The following is a 27,575-nucleotide window of genomic DNA, read 5'->3' on the forward strand; positions in this document are numbered from 1 at the left end:
AGGAGGAAATGGCAACAAACCCTCCGTAAAGATGAAAGTGCATCGTGGTTTAAAAGTGCTTCTTGAGTGTGGATGTTTATTTTAACAGGTAAGTCCAATGAGAAAGCTAAATAATTATGTGCAAAAAAATTCTAATTACAACTTGCATTCATTTTTTTTAAAGGTAAAAAAATCATGGGTTATTGCAGTCAGCCATTCAGATGAGGCAGAGAAGAAGCAGAGAAGAAAAATCTGGGTTTCCATGTGCTGTATAAAGGAAGGAGCACAGACCAAAGACAGAGACCCAGGTTCTATTTCCCAATTCTGACAACCAACCAGGTAAGTGACCCGGAAACAGAACAACAGCCTTAGACTTGCTTCTTCACGGCTGGGGACAGGCTGAGCTGGAGGGCCTCCAGGACGTCAGTCAGCCTGGAAATTTGAACATGTCTTTAGATGAGGCTTCCCTGAAAGAGCAAGTAATTTACAGGAAAAAAGTTTGAAAAGTCTAGTCATCTAGTTATTACTTATTCTCTTTTAGTATTTCTGAATAATAAAGCACTAAACAAGATGGAGAAACTCCCAAAATGCTTAACAGGAAAATGTCATGTGAATACCATGTGTTAATCAAAGCTGGCAAGAGCCTTTACAATGAAGGGCCCCACAAAACCCCCAGATCCTGTGCAAACACGACACAGAGCCAGCAGGATAATACCTCAGTGGGTCACCCTCTTAAGTAGCAGAGTTTTCTTGGGAATAAAGCTTTTACATTTTCTTATTGTTGAAGCATTTGAAGAGAATCAGGGTAGTCTAGTATTTCTGTTTGCACTCTCGGGGTCAGAAGTTATACTTGTAGATTTTTAAAGGATTCTCTCAAAATTGTTATAATGCTTTTGATGAAGATGACTGTATTTTTAAAATTTAAATAATGGCTAGATACAGTGAACCATTTCCCATGGACTTTAATTTATAGCCTATATGTTATGTATAGACTTATATGTACATACACATATATACATATTAGCCCTCATGTGTATGTAAATATATATATGTATATACATACATTATATACATATAATAGCAAACTAGAGCCCATTTAATATTTCAGAAGTTTAGCTCAACAATTCTCCTCCACAAGCTTTGACCCATTAATCCCCCGGTAGGTGACTCTGCTTGGCCGAACTAAGACGCCGTGGTTTGGTTTACAAGTGAAGTAGCGCTTGTCACCCACAGCACCATCGTTTTTCCCCTTGGCACTTCGAAGCTCCAGTCCAAGCCAGATGCCCGACGCGAAGTCCGTGGGGCCCAGGTACCTAACGGTTCCCATCTCGTTAGAACTGGTGAGGAGGACCTGGGAGCCCTCCTGCAGCTTCACGCTCCCTTCAATGGCCGTAGCTGTGCTGCTCCAACTACGACGCAAAGCGGTTTTGGATCTGTTCAGAGGGGAAAGGGGAAGAGAAATTCTTAGGTGACAAAGCCACATACACAGATTTTCACATTTGCGCCCACCAGGCCCAGAACGCACTGCTTTCATTCATAAGTGACCTCAAGAGCTTGACATTTGAGCTGGCTGTGCAAATCATGTCAAAAGGCTGCATTTCAAATACAGGAGACAAAAACCCTGAAGCAGGCATTCACTGTGGTCATGCAGACAGGAGCTGAAATAAGTCTCTAACAGTGGGAAGAAGATGTCGCGAGCTATGTGAGATAACAGATCAAAGACGGGATACAGGCAGTGAGAGAAAGGGTGTCTATCAGATCCTGTGATGTGCACGCTAAAACTTCAAGTTCACTTGCTTTATTACTCCCATCCTTGGCATTCACTGTACAGAGAATTCAGAAGCAGAAGAATTGCTTTCAGTCTCCTTTCTGACATTGTCAGCTCTGAATGAAATTCATTCATCACCACCATCTCAGTACATGATCCGGGGGGAAGAGGGAAGATCCTGTTCTTCAAAAAAATAGCATTGTAATCTGCTACTTCCCCTGTCCTTGGTTTCCTTAGACTCACATGTGACAAGCAAGTTCTACATCCCACATTCCAAGTCCTTCAGAGTCCTTGCCCAGGAATTTTCATCATCTCTGCCTATGTTTCTTCTGGAAGTACCACTTGCTTCCACCTGACCACAATCAGCTCTCTCCCTCAGCAGAAGGTCAGGGACACACTTTCTTTTGCCAGTCAGCACTTCAGAATCTTTTTTGCTCCTTAAGTAGCGATGTTTAAAACTAATCTATCAGCGCTAAAAATATGTTATCTTTTTAAAAACAAGTAGTGGTGTCAATCTGATTATTAATAAAGCTTATTTTCTCTTTATTTTTATAAAAAAATAAAGATAAAATCCTGATTTCTTTCCCTCCCTCATGCCAAGAAACCATCTCGGGCATAACCACATCTGCTGTATGATTCTAATGATCCAGAATTTTTTTTTCTCCTTTCCTGGTTAGCCTGGCGTGTCTCTCCTTAGCAATTTCTTCCATATTGCCTAAGAGTGCCTGAAAATCTTCAATAAATTGGGCCATAAAGTTACTGTCCTTAAAGCTTCTTGGCTATCCAAGCAGAGACCAACATCAAAAGTAAAGGCTTTGAGGAAGGTGTGTGGGGGTGGGAGAGAGATTCCTACAAAATCCTGAACAGTCTCTTAGGGGATGGCAGAATTTGGGTCTCTGTGACACCTGCCCATGATGTCATGGCAAATGACCACCAACGCTGCCTGTCAAACTCAGCTGCTCAGCAAGTTCAAGAGACTGGGCTCTAATTCTGAGGGGCTTCCAAGACCCCCACTCCTCCACCAAGCATCATTCATAGATTAATTGGAAAGATTTAAAAAATAATTCCTTGACCCCATTACTGTAGAAGAGTCTTGCATTGCTCTAAAAGCAAAAAGCTTTCAAAAGTCTCAGAAAATGGGAGGCCAAAGCAAACATGTAGGGAAAACAAGTAGATATTAAAAGGGGAGGGCAATTTTCTCCATAACAATCACCGGAAAAAAAGCTTCTTGAGTTGTCCACTCCTCACTTGTAATCTTTTTATGAAACATTTCACATTTTCCACAAGAGTCAAAAATATACTACTGTATCACTATGCGCGTAACAAAAGCCAGAATCCCTGTTGGAGGCGCTAATTGGTGGGTTCTGTGAGGACACAGAAAGAAAGCTCGTATTTCAGGCTGCTTCACCTCCCAAGATAGAGAGGGGGCCTGGTCCCTCTGATCACCAGGGTGCAGATAAGCAGAGAGGGGGCTGGAGCAGAACTGGTCGGGACCAGACTGCACAGCAGAGTCTGACTGACAGAGGCTAGGACCATGATGGCTAGTGTCCTGGAGGTGGTTCACCCTCAGGGCCACGGAGGAAGCAGGATCCCAGGATCTGCAGAGCGGCAGGGAGGAGACCCAAGATGGGGCAACCGAATGCCCAGGACCCAGAGGACACATCAGGCGACTAGCACCTGTGCAGCTGCTGATTTTCCTCAAAGCTCCCTCGTGGGCTGGCAAAGGTGAGGGTGAGACAGGCTGCTTTTGTGGGGATGGGATCAGCAGGATAGTGGCCATCAGCAGGTGCAGTTCAAGGTCAAGGGCAGAGGCAGGGCCTCTAGAGGAAGTTGTGGATTGTTAATTCCATGGTGGTGGAGAGGGGCAAGGCCGCCCAGTGAACAGCAGAGGATGCTCAGGGGAAGGACCAGTGAGGGGTAGACCCAGCAAGCAGCATGCACACCCCTTGTAGTGCCCAGGCCCTATTGTCCAAGGACAGAGAACCCTCAGCTCTCAGCAAAGCCGCCAACAGTGTTTGGGGGCCACTGTGGAGATGAGCTGAGGCCACCCATCTTGACAAGACAATGAGAACAAGAGAGAGAGAAAAGGGGACTCCTGAGATGGGAGTGACCCCTGGCTCTGAAAGACTAGGCACCCCACCTCCGCCTGACACCAGGGTTCAGTGACAGATGAACTCTTCAGTGATGATGGAGGGCAGGCAGGGGTGGCAGATGACCTTAGCACGGGCCTGGCAGCAGACAGTTCAGGTGAGGGGTCAGGTGAGATTGCCATCCCACACCTTCACACAGCATCAGTGTTCATATGGACCTGCTCTCTGGACCCTAACCACGCAGATAAGTGAGGAGGGCATGTTCTCCAGAAAGGACGTGCAAGCACGTTTACAAATAAGATTACATTATGCACACAGGAAAGGCTTACGTTTCTCTTATGTGGTATTAGTACTGCTAACAACATTAAATCAGACCTCGGACTATTAACTGAAAGGAAGAGTTTCTAAATCAATTCACCCTATTCAATAAGGCAAAATGTAAACAACCTCAACTTTGAACAGTACTAACCTCCCCAATTAGAAAAGATGTGCGGAACACTATTTTGGGTCACTTGTGACATTTTTAATTGCGCATGCAGAGGAGGGAGGAAGCACTCTTCTCAATACACTCACTCAATCACACCTTGTCTCCTAAGTGTTAAAAATCTACCGAGTAAGGTAAAAGATAAAGAAATTCCTCTTCCGTCAGATTCCTCAGTCATGTTCCTCTTGGAAGGTGTTTTTCGAAATCTTCTTAATACTCACTTGGCAAAAGCATTTCTTCTGTTAATCTCTTTTTGGGAAGAAGCAGAAGTTGTACTGAAACTTCTCCGAAAACCTAAATATAAATGTTAATATTAGAAGAAGAAAAATAGTCTCATAATATATAGTCTTTATTAAATACTATCTTTTTTGTCATTTTCCCCTGAGGCTTTTCAAATATATCAAATGTTCCTCCAGAAATAGAAAAAAAAAAACCAGTTAAGTATATAATTGCAGAATATATTTGCAGTTTAGATTTAATGATTAATTTTTTTATCCAAAATCTAAAGAATTCTTTACCTTTCTCATCAAACTATGTGCACATAGGAATAACATAGTAACATTAATTCTAGAGGTCTTATTTTACAATTTCTTGAAAACCAAGCAAAAGTGAACTACAATAGGGGGTGGGGGAGAGGGAGGAGAAAAATGTGTGATAATGAATAAATGAAATTAAAGAAAAAAAACCAACACCTGAATAACAAATAGATAAAGCTGGTTCTTTTAAAGGATGTTATTGTTTTAGGTGAACATTTACACAGTAAACTAGGTTCCCATTAACATTTTTATGCAATTTATTCCATGAAACACTGATCACATGTCAATATTCAACACTGGTCACACTACGCCAATATTCTCATTCATTATGTTCATTCTTTGTGTTGTTTCCATTAAACTACCTTCCCAGCCCCTCGCGAAGTTGTGATCTTCATTTTATGGTAGAACATGTTGACTGTTCTGCCTCATGAAGATGATATCATAAACCAATCTATTATATAGGTGAAAGGTGATTGCCGAGAGCAACTTCAGTTCCAAATTCAGAAGGTTACTTGAGTCTCTGGCCTCAGGAGCTCATCTGGTCTCTACAGGTTCAAAAGTTTCAAAAACTAGTATTTTAACTACTCATAACTATTCCTGATAAATCATGGCACAAATGGTTTTTAAGAAAACACTATCAATGTTTTTAAAAAACACTAAGAAAACTTAATCAATTAAAATTGTTGGCATTTTTCAAATGAAAAAGTTACTTTAAAAAACGATTAAAAAAAAAAAAAAGAAAAAAAAACGATTAAAAATATTTCCAAAAGTTAATTTTTTTAAGTTATATTTTTAAAAGGTAATGGGATTTCCATTTCTGAAGGTTATGACAAACCTCTGGAAATAGTCCACGGGATCAAAGGTTGGCTCTTTGATAATACGAAATCTCTAATGAGATTAAACAGGAATGTGAGTAAGACAGAGACGAGGCCAACAGAAAGAAGGAGAGGGTATATATATCAGCTGTTGGTATTAAATATGAAACACAGGATATTTGTAATAGACGTCTGCCAGTATATTTGTAAGTATAAATGAAATGGATAAATTCTTGGTTGGCAGAGGAACTATTAAAATTAACTCAAGAAGAAAGAGAAAAAGCCTAAGTCATTTCAAAATTATTAAAGAAACAGAATGAATCATGAAATAGAAAACAGATCCAGAAAAGTTCTACTGAAAAAACCATGGAAAAGAAGATGCCAAGCTTAAACAAATACATTCTAAAGATAAAAAAAACAAAGGTTGTGAAGCCCCCCAAGGACTATGATCCTTAGTGACCATTAAAGGACTGACAATCACTGTGACATTGAGACAAACACAGGCAGGCCTAGAGGGACATCAGTAGCACCCAGGAGGAATGCAGTGCTCGCAACAGTCAACACACAAGGGCCAGTGGGCAGCATGACCCAGGAAGGTCCAGGAAAGAAGGACGAATGGGAACAGGACACTGGGCAGAAGCAAGGAGAATGCGACTGCATGTATTCCAACTCTGGGCTTGAATGGTCACTAAGGATCATAGACCTTGGGGGGCTTCACCACCTTTGTTTTTTTTATCTTTAGAATGTAAGCTATTTTAAGAGAAAAATCCTAAGAGTATTATATTAGATGCAGACATAAAATAATTACATCAAATTCTATTAGTGAATTAAAAACAAGCAAGCAAAAAGTCTTAGCAAGGGAGGATCTATCTAATAAAGAGATCTATCTAGAATACTAAAGCATTATCTTACTACTAATAGTAAAATGCTGGAAGTATTCCCTAGAGAAAAAGATGTCTTCTTTTATGCCCCTCTGCTAATCTTGTGGCAAGCAGTAAAATAAGGGAAGGAAATGGGGGGCGGGGAGATCTGCCATTATTTGTAGATGATATAATCATCTGTGTTTTTAAAAGCATACACTAGAATTCAAAATAAATTACTGGAATAAGAGACTAGAAACTTGATTGGATTAAAGTCAATATTTAAAGACTGAACATAACACAACAGTGATAACCAGCCATGAAATGGAATTTTTTAATTATTCTGCCATGGTACTAAGGATCTTATAGCTAATGTCGGATGGATCGTGGCATCCAGAGGAATGTCTATCTGTGTTTCATTGACTATGCAAAGGCATTTAACTGTGTGGATCACAACAAATTGTGGCTGACTCTGAGAAGAATACCAGAACACTTGATTGTGTCTATGTGAAACCTATACTTAGACTAGGAGGCAGTCATCAGAACAGAAAAGAAAGGAAACACTGCATGGTTCAAAACTGGGAAGCATATGCATCAAGGATGTGTCCTGTCTCCATCTATTTTCAATCTATATGAGAAACAGATTATCCGGGAGGCTGGGCTCTATGAGAAGTGTGGCATCAGGATTGGAAGTAGACTCATTAACAATCTGTGTTATGCAGATGACAAAACACTGCTTGCTGAAACTGAGAAGGACCTGAAGCACTTGCTGTAGAAGGTCAAGGACTGCAGCCTTCAATATGGATTGAAGTCTAACATCAAGAAAACAAAGATTCTCACCACAGGGCTGACTGGCAGTACCATGACAGATGGTGAAGAGATTGAGACTGTTAACTGGATGAGTTTGCTTTGCTCTACAATCAATGTTCTTGGTACAAGCAGCCAGGAAATTAAAAGACAAATTGCATTAGGAAAGTCTGCTGTCAGAGACCTCTCCAAAGTACTGAAGAGCAATGTCAGTCTGGAGAATAAGGTGCACCTCATACAGGCCATGGTCTTTGCAATTACTCACTAAGCATCAGAAAGCTGGACAGTGACTAGGGTGGTGCCGGAGAACAGTACTGAATATAGCATGGACTTGTAGGAGAACAAACATGTTTGTCCTGGAGAGGGTGAAGCAAGGCTGCTCCTTGGAGGCAAGGATTCTGAAGCTCCATCTGACATACTTGGGGCATGTTTCAAGGCAGGATCAGGCCTTGGAGAGGGACATCATGCTTGGGAGGGTGGAGGGACAGCACAAAAGAGGAAGATCCTTAATGAAATGGATTGATTCAGTGATTGGGGTAATGATGGTAGGTATGTCAGAGACAGTAAGATTGGCACAGGACAGAGCAGGGTTTAGGGCTGTTGTACATAGGGTCACTAGGAGTCGCAAGTCACTCGAGGGCACATAACAACAACAACATTTATAATAACAGTTTGGAAGAAATATAGCATTGGTATGTATTACTTTCACAGAACTCAAAAGTCTCAAACTCACTGCCATCGAGTCAGTTCCAACCCATAGATAGCACCACTCCACTGGGCCTCCACGGTTGTAAACAGCAACAGATGGAGAATGCATCTCTTTCTCCGTTGGAGCTGCAGGTGGGTTTAAACCTCTGGAAATGTGTGATCTTTCAATTAGGAGCAGCTCCAAAACACCCCAAATCTTTATTTAAAGAGTATCTAAACAAATGGACAAATCCTTGGAAAGGAACAACACAGATGTCAAATTACCTCAAGTTCATCTACAAGTTCAATGCACTTTCAACAGAAATGTCACTAGAACTTTATGGAACTTAGCAGGTTGATCCCAAGTATGCATGAAAGAACAACAGCTATGAAAGGCTAAAGTGGCACTGAAGAATCATAACAAGGCATAGGCGTGAAGCTAGGGGAGACAGCATCTGAAGTCTACCAGATATCAAGATTTGCTAGAAGTCCATCCTAAATGTCTGTAGTTGTGTGCGGTCAAGATGGCACCAACTCACAGCTGACCTTCTAGGGGGCTTTCTGACGCACTAACTGCATGGGAGGAGATAGCTCATCTTTCTCCCACTGGGCTGCTGGTGGATTTGAACCATGTGCCTTTGGGTTAGCAGTGCAACTCCTTACCATTAAGTCACCAGACTACATTGAGGGATTTTTTTAAAAATAGATTATAAGAGCAGAAAGAGTCAGGAACGTAAGAGTTCTATATCATATAGATTCATAGCAATGCAGGCAATGCAGATCTGTGGACACCGAATAGAATTTTGACGAGTAGCTGCCCACATTGAGGAGAAAAAATTAGTTCCTTACCATACACAAGAATGAATTCCTGATAGACTGACTACTTAAATGTGAAAGATAAAACTCTTAACACTTTCAGAAGGCAATAATAAAAGATTATTTTTATGGTATTTTGTTGTTGTTAACGTGCCTTCAAATCGAGTACGACTCACAAAGACCCTATGAATGAAAGACCCATTTTAGAAAATTATTTAATAAAAAAATATGCAAACCTTAACAGAATGTTGCTGTTGTTGTTAGATGCCATTGAGTCCCTGGATGTGCTCACTAAGTTGTGCCAAGAAATGTGGAGGACAGCCAGCTGGCCAACTGACTGGAAAAGATCGATATTTGTTCCCATTCCAAAGAAAGGTGAGCCAACGGAGTGCAGAAATTATCGAACAATATCATTAATATCACATGCAAGCAAGATTCTGCTGAAAATTATCCAAAAACTTTGGAACAATATGTCAACACAGAACTGCCAGATGTGCAGGCTACATTTAGAAGAGGTCATGGTACTAGGGATATTATAGCTAATGTTAGAAGGATCTTGGCAGAAAGCAAAGAATGCCAGAAGAATGTGTATCTGTGCTTCATTGACTATTCAAAGGCTTCTGGCTGTGTGGATCACAACAAGCTATGGCTGACTCTGAGAAGAATGGGAATCCCAGAACATTTGATTGTGCTAATGCGAAACCTTTCCTTGGACCAAGAGGCAGTCATCAAAACAGAGCAAGGAGACTCTACATGGTTCAAACTCAAGAAGGGGGTCCATCAGGGATGTATTCTGTCTCCCTGCCTTTTCAATCTGTATGCAGAACAGATCATCTGAGACGCTGGGCTGTACGAAGAGTAATGTGGCATCAGGATTGGTGGAAGAGTCATCAACAACCTGTGTTATGCAGATGACACAACCCTACTTGCTGAAACTGAGGAGGACCTGAAGTGCTTGCTGCAGAAGGTCAAGGACTGCAGCCTCCTATATGGATTGAAGCTCAACATCAAGAAAACAAAGATTATCACCACTGGGTCAATTGGCAGCATCAGTATGGATGGTGAAGAGATTGAGATAAGCTCCACAATCAACACTCTTGGTAACAGCAGCCAGGAAATCAAGAGATTAATTGCATTGGGAAAGTCGGCTGTGAGGGACCTCTCAAGAGTACTGAAGAGCAACGATGTCAGGCTGGAGACTAAGGTGCGCCTGATCCAGGCTATAGTCTTTGCAATTACGTGCTATGCATCAGAGAGTTGGACAGTGAATAGGGTTGATGGAAAAAGAATTGATGCCTTTGAGCTGTGGTGCTGGAGAAGAGTGTCGAATATACCATGGACTGCTAGGAGAACAAACAGGTTTGTCCTGGAGAAGGTGAAGCCAGAATGTTCCTTGGAGTCAAGGATTCTGAAGCTTCATCTGACATACTTTGGGCATGTTGCAAGGAGGGACTGGTCCTTGGAGAGGGACATCATGTTTGGCAGAGTGAAGGGGCAGTGAAGGAGAGGAAGACCTTCAATGAGATGGATCAATTCTGTGACTGGAGCAGAGGGAATAAGTGCATTTGAGATGGCTAGGTTGGCACAGGATAGAACGGCTTTTAGGGCTTTTGTACATAGGATCGCTATGAGTCACAAACGACTCGATGGCACATAACAACAACAACATGACTCATATCAATCCTATGAACAGCAGATATGAACCTTGTCCTATTCCTGTGCCTTTCACACTTTCTGACACACAAGAGCCCATCAGCAATCATCTTGTCAATCCAGCTGGTTGCGGGTCTTCCTCTCCTTCAGCAATCATCTTGTCAATCCAGCTGGTTGCGGGTCTTCCTCTCCTTCGCCAACCCTCCACCCTTCTCAGCATCTTGTCCCTCTCCAAGGAATAGCACCTCCTAGCAATATGTGCAAAGTATGTGAGGTGAAGCCTCATCATCCTTGCCTCCAAAAAGCACTCTGGCTCCACCTTCGTCAAGACACACTTATTTGTTCTTTTGGCCAACTCAGTGCTATTCTCCAGCACCACAACTCACAAGTATCAATTCTTCTTCTGTCATCCCTATTCATTGTCCAGCTCTCAAGTAACCAGAAAACATTAATCAGATGCACCTTAGTCCTCCAACTGACATCATTACTCTTCAATAATTTGTAGAAGTTCCTAACTGCATACTTTTCCAATGATTTCCTGATTTCCTGACTGCTGATTTAAAGGGTGTTTATTGTAGATCCAACTAAGATGAAGTTGTTGGCCATTTCAATCATGTGTTTTTACTTTAAAAATTAAGAACTTAGATCCATCAATCTCACTGCTGTAGAGTCAGAACTGACTCGTAACTGACCCTTCTTTATGTTACTGAGGCTATAAATGACAAGGAGAGAGAAACTTGCCTGCCTTTCTTCCTAAGAATGGATGATGGCTTTGAACTTCCAGAGAGGTAAGGCTTGTTTCTACTTTTTAAAGTTATTTGAATAATGCTGTAATGAACATTGGTATGCAGTTTTGAACAACTTTATGTACACCAATTTTTTTGCCCAGTTTGTGGCCTTGCTTTTTTAAATCTTTTGATTGCTCTGCTAACTTTCTCCTGCCCACTCTACTGGGAGTGTGCACTGGACACAGCAGGCACTGTCCTGTTAGAAGAAAGGAATACAGTATTTCCTCTGTCTGGGAACCCTACAGCAACATTTGCACCTCAGCACCCAAACATCTACAGGATAGCTTTTAGCGGTAAAAAAAAAAAAAAAAATAGAACATAATCCAAATCCCCATCAGCCACCAAATAAATATTTCAACATAATACTAATAGAAAAATAACCGTCAGTCAAAACAAAACAGCTATTTTATGGAGATACACACACACACAGAGAGAGAGAGGTCTGGTGGCCAATCGTTATGAAGCTATGCTCCCAACTCAGAGGGGCCTCACCTTCCTGGTGGGTCGAATCCACCAGCAGCTCTGCAGGAGAAAGGCAAGCAAACTCCTTCCATGCAATTCTCAGCCTAAGAAACCCAGTGGAGGGTTAGCTCTGACTCATTATCAATGAGTTTGAATTTTTTTTTACACACACACAGATAAACATTGAAAATACATTAAGTGAGACTAGCTCAGGACAGGGAAGGGCTCAGAGCTGCTGTACGGAGGGTCACTATACATCGCCAGTGACTCAATGGCACATAACAACAATAACATACTATGACAGGTTTGGAAGTAGGAGTGGCATCCACTTCCTAAATAACATGCCTCTGGAAACTCTATGAACTTTGATAAACGTCAATAGTTGTAGAGGGGCTTCAGGCCTTTTGTTCATCGGGTCACTATGAGTCATGCTCGACTCGGAGGCAATCAACAACAAAAAATAATGACAAGTCCAAGATATAATAATTAATAAAAAGTTCACAGTCTGTGGATCTGAAGTATATAATATATGAAGAGTACATGAAGACAGAAGTAGATGACATTAAAGGGATTTATTCAAATGTTTCTACAGTCAGGTAAACCATTACTTTTAGCTGTGTGGTAGATAACAGATATTGGTCTTTATGATTACATGAACTATACAAATGATTTTTACACAATCTTAATATGCCGTATACTTCACAATAAAAATCTTCAAATGAATAAAAGCAAAGAAATAATTACTAGGCGCACAAATCTGTGTAATCTTACCAGGATAAGAGTGGTTCTGTTTATTCGATGAAATTTCTGAAAGTGTGTCCAGGGAATCTGTTATTCTAGGAATAAAGCAAATTATGGTACATTTCATTAGAACCAACAGCTGATCTTTAGATTTAAGATGAGTTCTCAATGGAATTTCTCACACCAACTGCTGTTTGTTATTTCATTCATTCAACAAATATTTCTCAAGCATTGAGCATACTGCTTATGAGCCAGGGAGGGGAGACATGCAATTATCCAATGGAAGAGGTGCTTGCTCTCCAGGGACCACTAACACGGAAAAAACCAACTTAAAGCAGTTCACTTAAAATTGAGATCTACTAATTATAAAAAAAATAATAATAAAAAAATAAAAAATTTAAAAAAAAAGAGGCTTTACGTTGGGCTATTATGTACACTCATGTATAAATCTTTGGTGGGTACATAATTATTTTTTTCTCTTAGTTTGTACATTTATTTTTATTGAATTGGAAATATAATAAATTACAAATGAAGTAAAAAAAAAATTGAAATCTACTTCCATTTCTGTGGAACTTTCTATTCAAGAGTAAAACTAAAAAATATGAAATTAGGTTTATTTTATATAATATCTTAAAAAAGGGAGATTTTTTAATTGTCAAAAAAATTGGGCTTGTTTATGCATGTTTGTGTATGCAAATGATTATTCTGATAAACCTTTAAGATTAACACAATTCGGTTAAAAACCACCTAGACAATATATTCTATTACATCTAATCTGATGGATGAAGTTTTCTTACAGTTTCTCCAAAGTAGCAATAATTGATTTATGGATTAACAGGATGTGTTAACTAAACAGATGAATGGTGGGTGGAGGCAGCTGGTTCTAGATTCTGGGACAGGGGTCACATTTTAAAAACAGATGGAAAGGGTGGGGGGAGAAAGCCCCACCAAACCTCAGAAAAGGCCTGCCAGTCTCCTGAAGACTGAGATGGATGGAAGAGGGAGATGCCCGGTGAATTGTGGCTGGTTCCTGTCCTGACACAGTCCCAAGTTTAAAGTGCCTCCATTTTAAAAGATCTGCGGTGTCTTTAAAGAGCTCCAATGCTCGTTTAGATTAGAAACTCTACCAAATCAGAGACCGTGTCTGTTTTATTTGCTTATAGAATGCCTCGCACAGCACAAAGTGCTAAAAGACACTTAATAGTATTTGATGATGATGAATGAGACAATCAGGAGATGACAGGAAGACAGCTGGATCGAGATAGCAGTTCATTTAGAGAAAGAGCCCTGTTTCCTTTAAGGGAGAAGAGAAGCTGCTTTTAAATGCGCCACCTTAAAGAAGATCAAATAGGAGCAGAGGCAGGGGAGGGAAGTAAAAAGGGTATGTGCCTTAAACAAAGAAAGTGGCTTCATAATATAAAAGAGAAGAAAAAAGCTATTCAAGTGTAAAATGCACTAAACTGGAATCTGTTTATTTGATCAATATTTACCATGCCTGCCATATGTGTGTTCCCTGGGTAATCAAACACGAAGAAAAGAACCTTAGCCCTCGTGACTGGGAGGCAAACAAAACTTCCCAAGAGACTGAGGAAATGTACTGATGAAGATTTGCTCCAATCTGAGAATATGGAAGGCTGTCTGGTGGCTCAGCATTGATTTTATTCTCAGATCCATCATTTATAAACTATAGATCCTAGAGAAATTCCACCAGGCCTCTTACTGATGACAGAGTAAGAGTTAAGGGCACATATCCTGTTACTGAAAACCTCATCTACTGCCTCTCAGCCAATTCTGACTCATGGCGACCCGCCTTAGAGTTTCTAAGACTATAAATCTTAACAGGAGCAAATCTGCCTTACATTTCTCTCTCTGAGCAGCTGGTGAATTAAAACTGCCAACCATCTGGCTAGCAGCCCAATATGTAACTCATTATGTCCTCAGGGTTGCTTGATACAAGTCTCAACTCTCCACTTGGCCAGGGTGCACATTTGCACAACTCTCGTTCCCTCTGTGTCTTGCTTGCTTCGTCTGTGAAACGTAGGGAATCACAGTATCCAACTCTAAATGGGTGTCTGTAGAGGATTAAGTGAGTACATACATGTTTGGGCATTTCTACTCTGTCGTCTAGGGTCGTTAGGAGTAGAATCATACCTATGAATGGACTCTCCACATAGGTGATTCTCATTGGCTATCATTTCTTTAGCGATGTTGTCAGGAGGGGCCAGTCCTTGGGAAAAGAAATGATGCTGGAAAAGGCGGAGGACGGTCAGCAAAAGAAAGGAAGACTCTCAATGAGATGGACTGACTAAGTGACTGTAACAGTGGGCGAGAGCAACTTAGAGATCATGAGGTGGTCCAGGACCCGGCAAAGCTCCGATCCCTGTTCGCAGGGCCGCTATGAATCACAGGCAATACGATGGCACCTGAGAGCAGCGACATTAACATCATTTCTTTCTTTTTTTCACTTAAGAAAAAAAAAGACCACTAGGAAGATCAAACTGTCTCAAAGATAGGCCTTTTTAAAAAAGCATTAAAATAAAACAATAAACTTGAGCCAATGAATCCTTTAGCCAGGTTACTTTATTACTTGAAACTTACTTCTTCATCTGCAAAATGGGAACGCTCATAAGATCTATCTACTTCTTTAAGGAGATCAGTGCAACATGCATCTAAAGTCCATCGTCCAGTACTTTCTACTTCTCTAGTGCTCAACACATGTTTATAACAGTTATTCATTAGTTTCCACCTTGTCTGACAAAATACTTACGTTCAACTGGACATTTTAGTAAATCTATTCTACAAATCTAGTCTACAGGAAAGGAATGTGTCAGGGATGTGTCCTAGCTCCATACCTTTTCAATCTATATGCAGAACAGATCATTCAGGAGGCCGGATTTCATAAGGAAAAATGTGGCATCAGGACTGGAGGAAGACTCACTTGTGTTATGCAAATATAACCTTGTTCGCTGAAACTGAGGAGAACCTGAAGCATCTGCTGCAGAAGGTCAAGGACTTCAATATGGATTGAAGCACAATATCAAGACAAAAAAAAAGATTCTCACCACTGGGCCAATTGGTAACACCGTGAAAGATGGAGAAGAGATTGAGATTATTAACAATTTCAGCTTGTTTGGCTCCACAATCAACACTCTTGGAATTAGCAGCCAGGAAATCAAAAGACAGATTATGTAAATCTGTCGTCAAAGACCTCTCCAGAGTGCTGAAGTGCAAAGATGTCAGTATAGAGAGTGAGGTATTTCTGTTCCAGGCCATAGTCTTTGCAATTACCTGTTATACATCAGAGAGCTGGAAAATTAATAAGGATGACAGAAGAAGAATTGATGACTTTGAGTTGTGGTTTTGGAGAACAATATTGAACTGGACTGTCATGGGAACAAACAGGTCAGTCCTGGAGAAGGTGAAACCAAGTTGCTCTCTAGAGGCAAGGATTCCGAAGCTCAGTCTCATATACTTTGGGCATGTTGCCAGGAGGTACTAGTCTTGGAAGGGTGGAGGGACAATGCAGAAGAGGAAGACCCTAGATGAGATGGATTGACATAGTGACTGGAGTAATAAGGGCAAGTGGGTCAGAGACAGAGAGATTGGCTCAGGATAGGGCAGGGTGCAGAATTATTGAACATAGGGTTGCTATCAGTGGCAGGCAACTCGATAGCACATAACAACACCGCCAACTCTACAAACTGCAAATCATTACATGTTAAATCTATAGTTCGTAAATATTAAAAGAATGACATCAAATATATGATAAACTAAAATGAATACAATAAGTCTACATGAAAAACAAGGGGAGGAAGAAAATGAAGATAAATCTGTCAAATTTGCCATTTTGATTGCAAAATATTTCATGAAAAAGAAAAACAAATAAATCAACTAGCCCAGATGTCCTAAAAAGAAAACAAAGATATAATATCAATGTGCAGAAATCTCTAAAGAGAAAACGCCAGAAGAAAATCCAAAATAGTACATATGAACAAAATTCCCTGGAATTTTTATTGTCAAGAACTTGAAGACTGTGACTGCAGATCCGTTCTAATAGACATAACTGCACCACCTATATTATTTTCAACAACTCTTATCCTCCATACACTGAAAAGCAGACCAAGGCAACTTTTCCCAGCATCTACGGGAGGGAAGTCATTTCCAGCAAGGGTACCTAGGATTTCACAAGGACTTGTTTCTGCTCAACTTATTTTTTTCAAACCAGAGTGAACTGGTCCAAACATATACGGTCTCAAGCAGAAACAGCGAGGAGGTATATTATATAGAAACCCTTGAAGCTTCACTTTCCCCTAAAGATCTACTGCCTATCTATTTTTGAAAACTAAAGAAATCAGAGGAAAAAGCCATTTTGGTTCCATTAGGTTTGTAGGAAAATGAATGGGGTGCCTGCTGGCAGGAGATTTAATGTAGTTAGGCTGTGACTGAGGCAATCAGAGAGCATTTTTACTTTTGTTTGCATGACAGATTAAGCTTGCTGCTTTCACTGTTCTTAGCTGCAAATGCCACTTCTAATAGCCTACACATACTCATAGGGTTTGCAAATGAGGGATAAAGGAGGTTTTTAAAATTGCAAATCCTCAGCAAAGCAAATTTAGCTTTCCATGAGCCTTCTCTCTGAAGAGGTGGTTGGTTAACCCCTTGAAAGAAGACGAGAGCTACAGTCAGTACAAGCATAACCACAAACCACAGCAAATTCGACAAGGTGTCTGTGAAAAATAAATTTCCTTTTTCTCACCTTTGCACTCTGGATGGAGGAGCAAATATCCCGTATCTTGGAGAACAACTGAAATACTGCACACCTCCAACAGAACCGTCGTTCTTGCCATGGGGTTTTTCCAGCTCAATGCCGTACCAATATCCTAGAACGTGAACATGAGGTTTTAAAGCATCTGCACCGTATCCAGCAATCCTGTGCTATTATACAGAAGCGAAGTCTAGATGGTGTGCCGTCTCACATATGACCCAAATGATGGAGGATCAACATCATCATTAGACTCTGAAATTATAAAACTATAAAATTAAAATTTGAATAGTGAACTGGACATACATTTTATGAGCTTAATTGCAGAGCGGCACATTAAGAGAGGAAAACAAAAGGAAAAGCACAAATTTAGCAAAGATTCACCATTATGCAGGTGGTATATGACCAAAATATATCTAAGAAGGACACCAATGCAAGAAGTGCCTTCCTTGATGTGGTAACGTGGCGTTCAAGTGATAGAAGTACAGCATGACACAGGGATTATAAAATGAATCCTATGCAACCTTGTCATTATCCCCTTCCAACACTTCCTGTTTTCTTTTTCACTGCCTTTGAGTCAGAACCAAATCATAGTTGACCTGCCAGTGGGTTTCCAACACTATAAACTGCACAGGAAGAGACTGTCAATCTTTCTTCGTCAGAGTGGCTGGTGGATTCAAACACGCAGAGGTCAGCAGGGCAATGCCCTAAACATCATCCCACCAGAGTGTCCGTCTGGCTGTACTGTTGTTGTTGTTGTTTTTGCTGTTGAGTGTCCTCAAGTCAGATCTGACCCACAGCTGACCCTCCAGCAGGTTTTCAGAGGCAGTAAATCTCATGGGAAGTGACTGCCCGTCCTTCTCCTGTGAAGCAGGTGGTAGATTTGAACTACATGCCTTTGAGATTGCAGCACAGCGTCTTAACCACTAGGCCACCAGAACTCTTTCAATGTTTGAACACCATAAAAAGTTCTTAATCATTAAAGAATGAGGATGATAGGGGGAAATACCACTAGACATTATGGTAGTTTTCTGCTTTTTATTTCAGGATGGAAAGAAAAAGGATATTTAACCAAAATAAAAATAAAAAATATCGAGGCTCCGAAAGTCTAGTGGTAAAAGTCACACTGTCAACTCTTACGCATTTGCTTCAAATTCACCAGCTATTGCTCCATGAGAGAAAAATGGGCAATTCCCTCCCTATTTAAAGTCTCCAAAACCTGCTGGCGGGTCAGTAGGAGTTGGTTCCAATTCGAATGGTACATCACAACAACAGTAAGAAGAATTTTCTAAAAAGGTTCTAAATCTTTAAAAGGATACACTCTGAGGAAAGCAACAGAAAGCCCTTTACTGTTGTTGTTAGGTACCATGGAGGCAGTTCCAACTCATAGTGACACAATGAGCAACAGAGTAAAACACCACCCAGTCCTGAACCTAAGGTGAGAATACTGAGGATACTTAAGGTTTAATACAGAAGCAGACGTGGCATCCACTTCCTAAACAACATGCCTCTGGAAACTCTACGAACTTTGATAAATGTCAATAGTTGTAGAGGGGCTTCAGGCCTTTTGTTCATAGGGTCGCTATGAGTCGTGCTCAACCCAAAGGCAATCAACAACATCCAGATATTAAGGGAGATCTAGTGGTCTAGTGGCAAGAAGCTGTGCTGCATTCCCAAAGGCTTGCAGTTCAAATCCACCAGCTGCACCATGGGAGAAGGATGGGCAATCTCCTCTCATGCGATTAACTGCCTCAGAAAATCCACTAGAGGGTCAGCTATGAGTTGGTTCCAATTTGACGGTATACAACAACAATAACATCAAGATATTTGGTAAGGGGAAGCATTTCTATAGTTTTCAATTCTGGAACTACAGGTGTGCCAAAACCAGTTAAAAATGCCGAACCTTCTTTTCAATCATTGTGATTTAAAAGAAAAGAAGCCATTGAATTTGGTCCTTTTTAATCAGTATGAAATAGAAAATAGGACTTGGAAACTGAAAAGTTTGTTGCAAATACAAAAATATTGGTCTCTATTAAGTTCAAAGAGTCAGATAATCTCTAAAATGCCAAACTAGACGTTGTTTTTCATTCCCCCCCCCCTTTTCCGAGCATTGCTGTAAAGGTTAAACCGACTAATGAATGACCTTTTATTTTTGCATAGTCCTGCTATATACAGGTACACAGCAGTATCTACAAACGGAGTGGTGAGCCAGCCTAATGTACTGTAAAACAGGCCATCACATTTCCGAATGTGGTAAGCCAGATTATTCTGGGAGGCACTGGTATTTCCCTGAGAGTCATAATTCTCATTTTCTTTCCTATGATGCTTCCTTTGATAATTGTTGCATTTTCACTTATCATATAGCTGGGGGTTTTTTTTATATATTTTACAATGACTCATGTCTTGGAATGGTGTAACAGAGCTGAGATACAGTGACAAGTGTACCAAAAGTAGCCACATGCAGAAGGGTAACAGTGAGGTAGAACCCACCTTCTCACTTAAATGTTCATTTTCTTCCAGGTAGCACTAATAAAAATACTAAATATTTCTTCCAGGTCTAAACCTTAGATTTTTTTTTCTAATGTAGACATTACTGTTCTGTAGAATTGTTTAATCTACATTTTGATGCACAGAAACACATGCTATGTTAAGAGTAGAATATTTTTAAAAATGTGCCAACTTTTATTTTATTTGACTGCTATTTCCAAAATTATTCAAAGCTTTCTATTTTAAAAATGAAGTCAACCTAAAAAGATAACTCATATCCTAGGAATCAAAGAATCCTAGTTTTGTTCCATTTAAGGGGGGGGTGGGGGTGGGAATGAACTCAAAAGGTCACTGAGAAAATTAACCTACCTTTGAAAGTCCAAATTTTAAGTACTACTGTTAAAAACATCCTGAGTGAATAATTTAAAAGTGATGTATGATAGGGTCTTATGGTTATCACAGGAGTCCACAATTAAGGTTGCATAGTGGAATGTACTTGGGGCGGTAGGAGGGGTGCAGGGGGATAGTGTACCAGGGAAGGAGTGTTTCTTTTACTTTTGAAAGAGAGGAGCAGTGTTAGTCAATAGGCCTTTTATTGTAAGAACTACCTTCCCTCTGTAACTTGATTTGTGCCACTATTAGAGCCTCTACTTGGAATATTAATGCTTTTTAATTTTTGACTCATGTACTTTTAACTTGTTAGTTAAATTTGTGTCTTCTAGGCCGCAACACTTCCATGATACATCTTCAAGGATATGAACATGTACGGCTAAGCACAACTGATAACAGTGCATCTAAATTCCAAAATCAATCTCCATAATAGTCTATGTGTTTCCTACTGCCAAAGGGGCCCTTTAGAGTAGTGAGAGAAGATTTTCACCCTGAAACCCACAGTGTCCCTTTTCAGCACGAAGTAGCTAAGAGAATACGCCATCCCCTTTTCCTTATGAATCAGGGTGAAGTCTCTCTCAGGGAGGAGTGATAGGGAATGGCAAGGGACACACTGACAAAGGAGATTAATCAGAACTGGCTTTGACAAGCACTATGGCAAATGGACAATTAAAACAGACTTTCAAGGGGGGAATAAGAAAGAAGAACAAACTGGGGAGGAGGGTAGAGAAAATAGTGCAACAATTAATGAATGAAAACCCAAAATCTCTGTAAATGTTCATTAAAATTAATAAAATTTAATAATTAAAAAAAAAGAAAGAGAGGAGCAAACTGGGGTGGGGGAGGGATGGGCAGGGAGAGAAGTGCAGCAATGAATGAATGGAAATCCAAAATCTCTGTAAATGCTCCTTAAAATTATTGAAAAAAAAGGAAAAGAAAAAAAAGCCATCCTAATTGACCTCACTCTATCAAGAGACCTAAGAGAAGCATGTATTATACAACACATGATTTCCTTCAAATCAGTTTTGTTAAATCACAACTTAAAGTGGCATTCATGAAACAAGAATATAGTAGGGACACTTGTCTATGGCACACTTGGGTTTCTGCATTTCTGGTGGGTTGAGGCACTGAGTGCTTCTGTTTTCTCATGGACGCTTGTTCTGGGAGAGACCTTGGAGGATATAGACCGTATCACCTTCCAGAACAAAACACAAGCATGCTTATTTTTCAGGATAAAAATACAGATTCCTTGAGCTTAGTGTTCCTCTCCTGTAACATCATTCACGTGGAGTGACCAGTGTCATGGGGTCCTCTTTGCATCGTTCTGCAGAATTGGGGATCAAGGAACCAGCACAAGAAAATGTAGATGCTCTGGCTCTTCCTGTTGCTTGCATTATAAAGTCCCTTATTCCTGACCCATGAATCTTTTCTCTTCAGCCAACATCCATGGTACTGTGACAGGCTACCCTGTTAGCCTGCAAACAGGGTAAGATCTTAGATCCTTTCAGTTCATGACAGAATGTTACAAACTTTTCTTGAGTGCATCATTTTTCCAGGTTATTCTTTCCTAAAATGTTACAATGCCCCCATGTGTCAAAATAGCATATTACTATTTAAAACACACAGACGATAGCTTCTTTCAGTTGGCTTCCAGTTGAAATTACCATCATTGGAAATGTAAACGAAAGATCATCTTTACTTCAAAAACACATCATTAAGTCTAAGTTGGAATGACTGTAATGACTATAAAAAAACCACAAACGTGTACATTTTAAGGTCCCAGGGTTAGTAAAAGCTTTTTCATTTTCCTTACCACTCCTTTTGTGCTTTTCTCTCCAAGCCACTCTGACAAAATAACATTTAATTTACTCATTATTGACTCATTTTCGAGATTTTACTTAGCAAAGAAAAACCTCTAACTCTAACACTTTCCTGTTGCTGAGGACATTCTGCAATGAATGGGGGTGCCCAAGAGCATGGCAGCTTTAACATTCAAACAACAATGAAAATTTAAGAGGGTGTAAAACCATCAACCAGAGTATAAGCAGTCTGAGTTGTAGTCATTGTTTTTCTAATTTTCTGTGCTGTATCTAAACAGTTATTTAAAATTCTGTATAATTAAATTTATTTACATATGAAATTGTACACCGCTTGTATTCTAGAGAATTTACAGCAAACATGGAATATTTGGGTACGATACCTGGAGCAAAGTTTGTTGTCCCAAAGAATCTAATGGTCCCAAGTCTCTGTCCTACCACCAACACTCTCTCTCCAAGACGGAGTTCTCCTTCACAGCTTGTATTATTTGCCATAGATGTTGCTGAAGAGTTTAAACCTGTTTAATTGGTTGGCAGGGAGCAAGGGACAAGGTAGGGAAAAGAGAGAGAAAACAAACAAGAAAAAATCTAAAAAACATATAAGCCAAGTCATCAATTTGCTGTTCAACTAGTCAAAATCAGTGGAAATTTCTAATATTGGCTGTCATTCCTTATTTACATCGCCTGCAGTTATATTTCTCACTCTGAGGTGAGGTTACTCAGAGCATACTGGAAGGGTTTCCTGAGAGGAAATCAGTGCCAAAGGTAAACAAGAGAATGAACACAACTTGATTCCTGGCAAAGCATGAACTCTACCAGGATTACCTGGCTCACTATGCGAGGAGTCAGCAATCTTTTTCTATGAAGGGCCGGAGAGTAAATACAGAGGGCTTTGTGGGCCATGCAGAGCCTGATCCAATGACTCAACTCTGCTGCTGTAATGCAAAATCACCACAGCAAAATATGTAAACAAATGGGCCTAGTGGTGTCCCATAAAATGTTATTCAAGAAATCCACTGTGAGGTGTAATTTTGCCTGTGGGTCATAGTTTGACGATCTGCATTCTAATAAAATGTCAGAATTGCAGTTATTCGCTGGCAGTCAGTGGGAACAAGACTGACAAGAATATGATTTGATGATACAATTGCTATCAAGTTCCGATTACTTCATCAGGAGCAAATGCACTCACTCTCCACTCATCTAGATTCAAACCTGAACCCTGAAACACACAGAAGAGGGTTGGGGAAAGCTGGTCATTGCTGCTGAGTGGATTCTCACTTAGTGATCCTGATCCTACAGAACAGAGCCACGCTACCCCATGAGGGCTCCAAGACCGGAATCTTTACAGAACATGTGCTTTGCTGGTCTAGTGGTCAAGGAGCTGTGCTGCCAACCTAAAGGCAAGCAGTTGAGATGCACTAGCTGCTCGGCAGGAGAAACACGGGCAATCTCATCCCAGGTGATTTAGAGCCTCTGAAAACAGGCTGGAGGCTTGTCTGTGAGTCAGCTCTGACTTGATGGCCCACGACAACAACAACAATCTTTAAGGAAGCAGATTGTCACGACTTTCCCCCATGAAGTGCCTGGTGAGTTCAAACCACTAACCTTTAGGTTATCAGCCACTGTACTACCAGGGACTCCTATACCATGAAACGCTAACTGCTAAGCAGCAGCCTTACTGGAGACACACTAGATACACCAGAAAGCCCTCGAACACAAAGGCTGTCACAGAAGCGGGGGCCCTGCGGCCTTCTCCCATTAGTGCACACAGATCTAAAGAGATGTCACTTGGGAAGGCCCAGAGGGCCCCAGGTGAAGGCATGGGATGGAAAATACGTTGCTCTGTGAAAAGAAAGAGAAACTAGAACACATGGAAACAAAGGAAGAAACAGAGACCCCCAGAGAAAGCACATGTGGATGACGAGCGGCACTAAAGAGCCACAGGTTCTTCCACTGACTGGCGTTCTCACAGCATCTCACAGCTCACAGTGCCATAATGACACATGGCGAGATGCAAACTCAGGTCTGCATTGAAGGCCCAGTGATGCTCACGGCTAGTAGGTGGTGCACCTACACTGAAACTCAGCCCTGGGAACAGGTGTCCTCCCGTTTGTCCCCAGGCTGTCTAGAGACTGTGGGGCAAACAAAGCAAGATCAACAAGGGGATAAGCAGAGGCTAAAGTGCTGAAGTGCGGGGAGCACAGGCTCTTCCCACCTGTCCATTCCCCCAGTCCTTCCTGTCTGCTACTCCCTCTCCTTAATCCGTTGTCCTCTCCTTAGTCTCTGCAGTTCACATCACCCTCAAATGCAAAAGTACAGAAAAGATACAATGCCTAATTCACTACATTTCTGAGGTTCCAAACATGGACTTTCTCTCACTCCTTACTGCTACTCACTCCCATGCCTGCTCCAGGATTTTTTCTTATTTTATCCATATACACAGATTCTCACCACTGGGCTGATTGGCAGCATCATGATAGATGCTGAAGAGACTAAGACTGTTAACAGCTTCAGTTTGCTTGGCTCCACAATCAACACTCTTGATACCAGCAGCCAGGAAATCAAAATATGAATTGCATTGGGAAAGTCAGCTGTCAGGGACTTCCCCAGAGTACTAAAGAGCAATGATGTCAGTCTGGAGACTAAGGTGTGCCTGATACAAGCCATAGTCTTTACAATTACTTGCTATGCATCAGAGAGTTGGACAATGATTAGGGATGATAGAAGGACAATTGATGCCCTTGAGCTTTGGTGCTGGAGAAGAGTGTTGAATGTACCATGGACTGCCAGGAGGACAGGCTTAGCCTAGAGAGGGTGAAACCAGATGCTCCTTGGAGGCAAGGATCCTGAGGCTTCATCTGACATACTTTGGTCATGTTGCAAGGAGAGACCAGTCCTTGGAGAGGGACATCATGCTTGGAAGGGTGGAGGCACAGAGAAAGAGAGGGAGACCATCGATGAGATGGACTGATACAGTAGGTGTGTCAGAGGCAGTAAAGTTGGCACAGGATAAAGCAGGGCTATTTTTTCAGGGCTACTGTACATAGAGCGCTATGAGTCACAGCATCTTGACAGCACATGACAACACCACCACCACATATACAATATTTGCTAGAAAACTGGTAAATACCAAAAAAAAAACCAAACAAAACTCAAGATCTCAAGCATAACTTAATACAAGTAGTAACTGTCTGCTTGGTGCACCTTTCTAATACTTTATCTAATTTTTTTTAAAAATCCTCAACTAGAAATTCAGCAGTATTTAAACATAATTTCCTCCTTCCCCAGCCTTTGGTAACCATTAATAAACCTTTATCTCAATGCACTTGTCAAATCTATTTATATTTCATATAAACAGACACTGTGCCCATGGACCAGTAGTTTCTTCCCTGAACCTCATCTTTCCTCTTCACAGAATAAGGACAATAATAGTACTTTATAAGATTGGAGGAGTTTGGAGTTTTTTAAAGAAAAGAACTTCCTAAAATCATATATATCAAGTACCTGACATAGTATCCGAAATAGTAAGTATATAATAAACACTAGTTACTATCATTAGGTTTATATAAGGAAAGAGATAATAAAGAGAGATAATACAATGTGATGGTTTCCAAGTGTCTGAGGATCTACCACAAAGTTCTATTATGACCTGTAAATAAATGGAGGCCTTAGATACCTGGGCAGTCGAGACAGGAAAGGGGGTGAGAGCATTTAGGAGAAGGAAGAGTAATCTAAGGCGCCTTTACAGAGGGTCAGGGGAGGATGGGATGGGACAGAGAAGCGCACAAGTAGCTCAATCTGACTGAAGTATAGAGATCCTTCTACACGTTGAAAAAGAGCAAACTACTTACAAACAAACCAAGACAAAAAACACCAAGAAAGCCTGGTAGGAAAAGCCATAGATACCAGCACTGGCTCGTGAGGAAACAGAAGAGCTTTTGCTCATTGTCTTCTTGCTACTGTTACTCCCACTCCGTTTCTTGAGGTAATTCTGCTTGTGATCCAAAGAGGACATGGAGGAGGAGCTGCTGACAGATCCCAGAGTCGTAGCTGGCACTGGAAAGGAAAGGAGTGTGTCAAAGGTGGGAGGGAGAGCAGCAGTGGATCAACAAGGTGCTCTGCCAGAAGAATCTTCCTGAACTTTCCATGCATCTCCCTCAGTTATGGATTGATCCACGTCAAATTAAATGCTTTATCTCGTCCAAATATATTTCACACATTAAAAATCTTACAAGGTTTCTGGGACTTTGCATTATAAGGTTTTAAGAGCGTCACCACATCGATTATAGTTGACTGCCTTGCACAAATCATCGCTGTCTCCCACCCACTCATTTGAGATGAGAGAGTACAATTCATTTATTCGCAAAAATGCTGTTATTATAGCTTACTAGTAAAGTATCTTGAGCTAGACATGAAGGCAAGCAAGCACCTTGTGAATTTTCTCCTTGTACTCTGTTCACCTTAATAATAGGATAGTTACAGGGAACTTAAACATTTTGCCAATAAGCTATACCATGGCATTTCCTTTTATGCGCCCTTTCCATCTAGTCCAGCAGTTCTCAGACTGACATATACATAAGTATCACAATAAAGGAATAGATTTTCTTAAAAATCTGTGTATATTTTCAGTTGCATAAGGGATTTTCAGAGGTTCTTTTTACCAGAATGCCCCTTTCCTTACTGATGTTAAAGGCTAACTTCCCACATAAGCTGCTGTTCTAATACATCATTTTAAACTGCATCAGTAAATTCACATTTAGCAAAATGAAAGCAATCTACGATCTTACCATCCTTCCCTGTCACAGGTTTTGATTCTTCACCAGGAGGTAAGGAGGGTGTGGATTCGGAAGCACTATCCTTTTTTGATGGCATTAATCCTAGAATGCAAAAACACACTACTTGCAATAAGAGTATTTTTTTAACATTAATTTTTTTAAATGTGCTTGTTTGCTAAGCTACAGGTGTTCTTCAAGTACCTAAATATCACCCGTAACTAGAAACATGATGTATAACAAATTCACTTGGCAGCAGAGCTAGTATTGCATTATTTAAATTGGGAAAGACCAAAGAATGCATTCTTAGTGTGATGTCATATGAAAACCCCAATCAATTTCCCCAAAGACCACTAGAATATCTTAAACCTAAGCAACAAAAGGCTTCTAAATAACATAAAGTGTTGACAACTATGCCCCAGTTGTTTGATACGTAAAGCACGCACTAACACATCTGCACAATGGGACCAGGGACAGCAAACCTATCTCATAGGACACAACTGGCACAAACTCACCAGGATTTGCAAGTAACTTCTACGATTGCATTGTTGTGTGCATGCAAGCTCATTTCAACAGATTTTTCATTTTGATAGTGAATTCTGGATAATTTTTTTTTTTTGCAGAGTGTTGTAAAGATTACTCATATAAGTGAGAGCTCAGATAGCAAGAAATCCTACATTCTTTGCCACCAGTATTCTGCCAGTCCTTAGAGAAGGACGTCATGTTTGGGAGGGTTGAGGGACAGCACAGGAGAGAAAGACCCTCTATGAGGTGGATTGATTCAGTGACTGGGGGAATGGGGATGGGCGTGTCAGAGACAATAAGATTGGCACAGGATAGAGCAGGGTTTAGGGCTGTTGT

The 27,575-nt window shown here is 40.7% G+C and overlaps 1 protein-coding gene across 1 annotated transcript in view; it reads right to left on the reverse strand.

Annotated features, from left to right (window-relative positions):
* Nucleotides 1–1,096: 1,096 nt before the first annotated feature.
* The window catches only part of CLIP4 (CAP-GLY domain containing linker protein family, member 4), a 68,048-nt gene continuing 41,569 nt past the window's right edge, over nucleotides 1,097–27,575 (reverse strand). Inside the window, exons 9-15 of the mRNA XM_006880567.1 lie at nucleotides 26,730–26,819; nucleotides 25,849–25,992; nucleotides 22,326–22,460; nucleotides 17,243–17,366; nucleotides 12,517–12,581; nucleotides 4,543–4,615; nucleotides 1,097–1,412 (exon numbers count right to left, since the gene is read on the reverse strand). Coding sequence (XP_006880629.1) covers nucleotides 1,097–1,412; nucleotides 4,543–4,615; nucleotides 12,517–12,581; nucleotides 17,243–17,366; nucleotides 22,326–22,460; nucleotides 25,849–25,992; nucleotides 26,730–26,819 — 947 coding nt within the window. The remainder of the gene's footprint in view (nucleotides 1,413–4,542; nucleotides 4,616–12,516; nucleotides 12,582–17,242; nucleotides 17,367–22,325; nucleotides 22,461–25,848; nucleotides 25,993–26,729; nucleotides 26,820–27,575) is intronic.

The sequence above is a fragment of the Elephantulus edwardii genome, unplaced genomic scaffold (assembly GCF_000299155.1).
Source record: "Elephantulus edwardii isolate Elephantulus edwardi_28Jun2011 unplaced genomic scaffold, EleEdw1.0 scaffold00009, whole genome shotgun sequence".
NCBI lineage: Eukaryota > Metazoa > Chordata > Mammalia > Macroscelidea > Macroscelididae > Elephantulus > Elephantulus edwardii.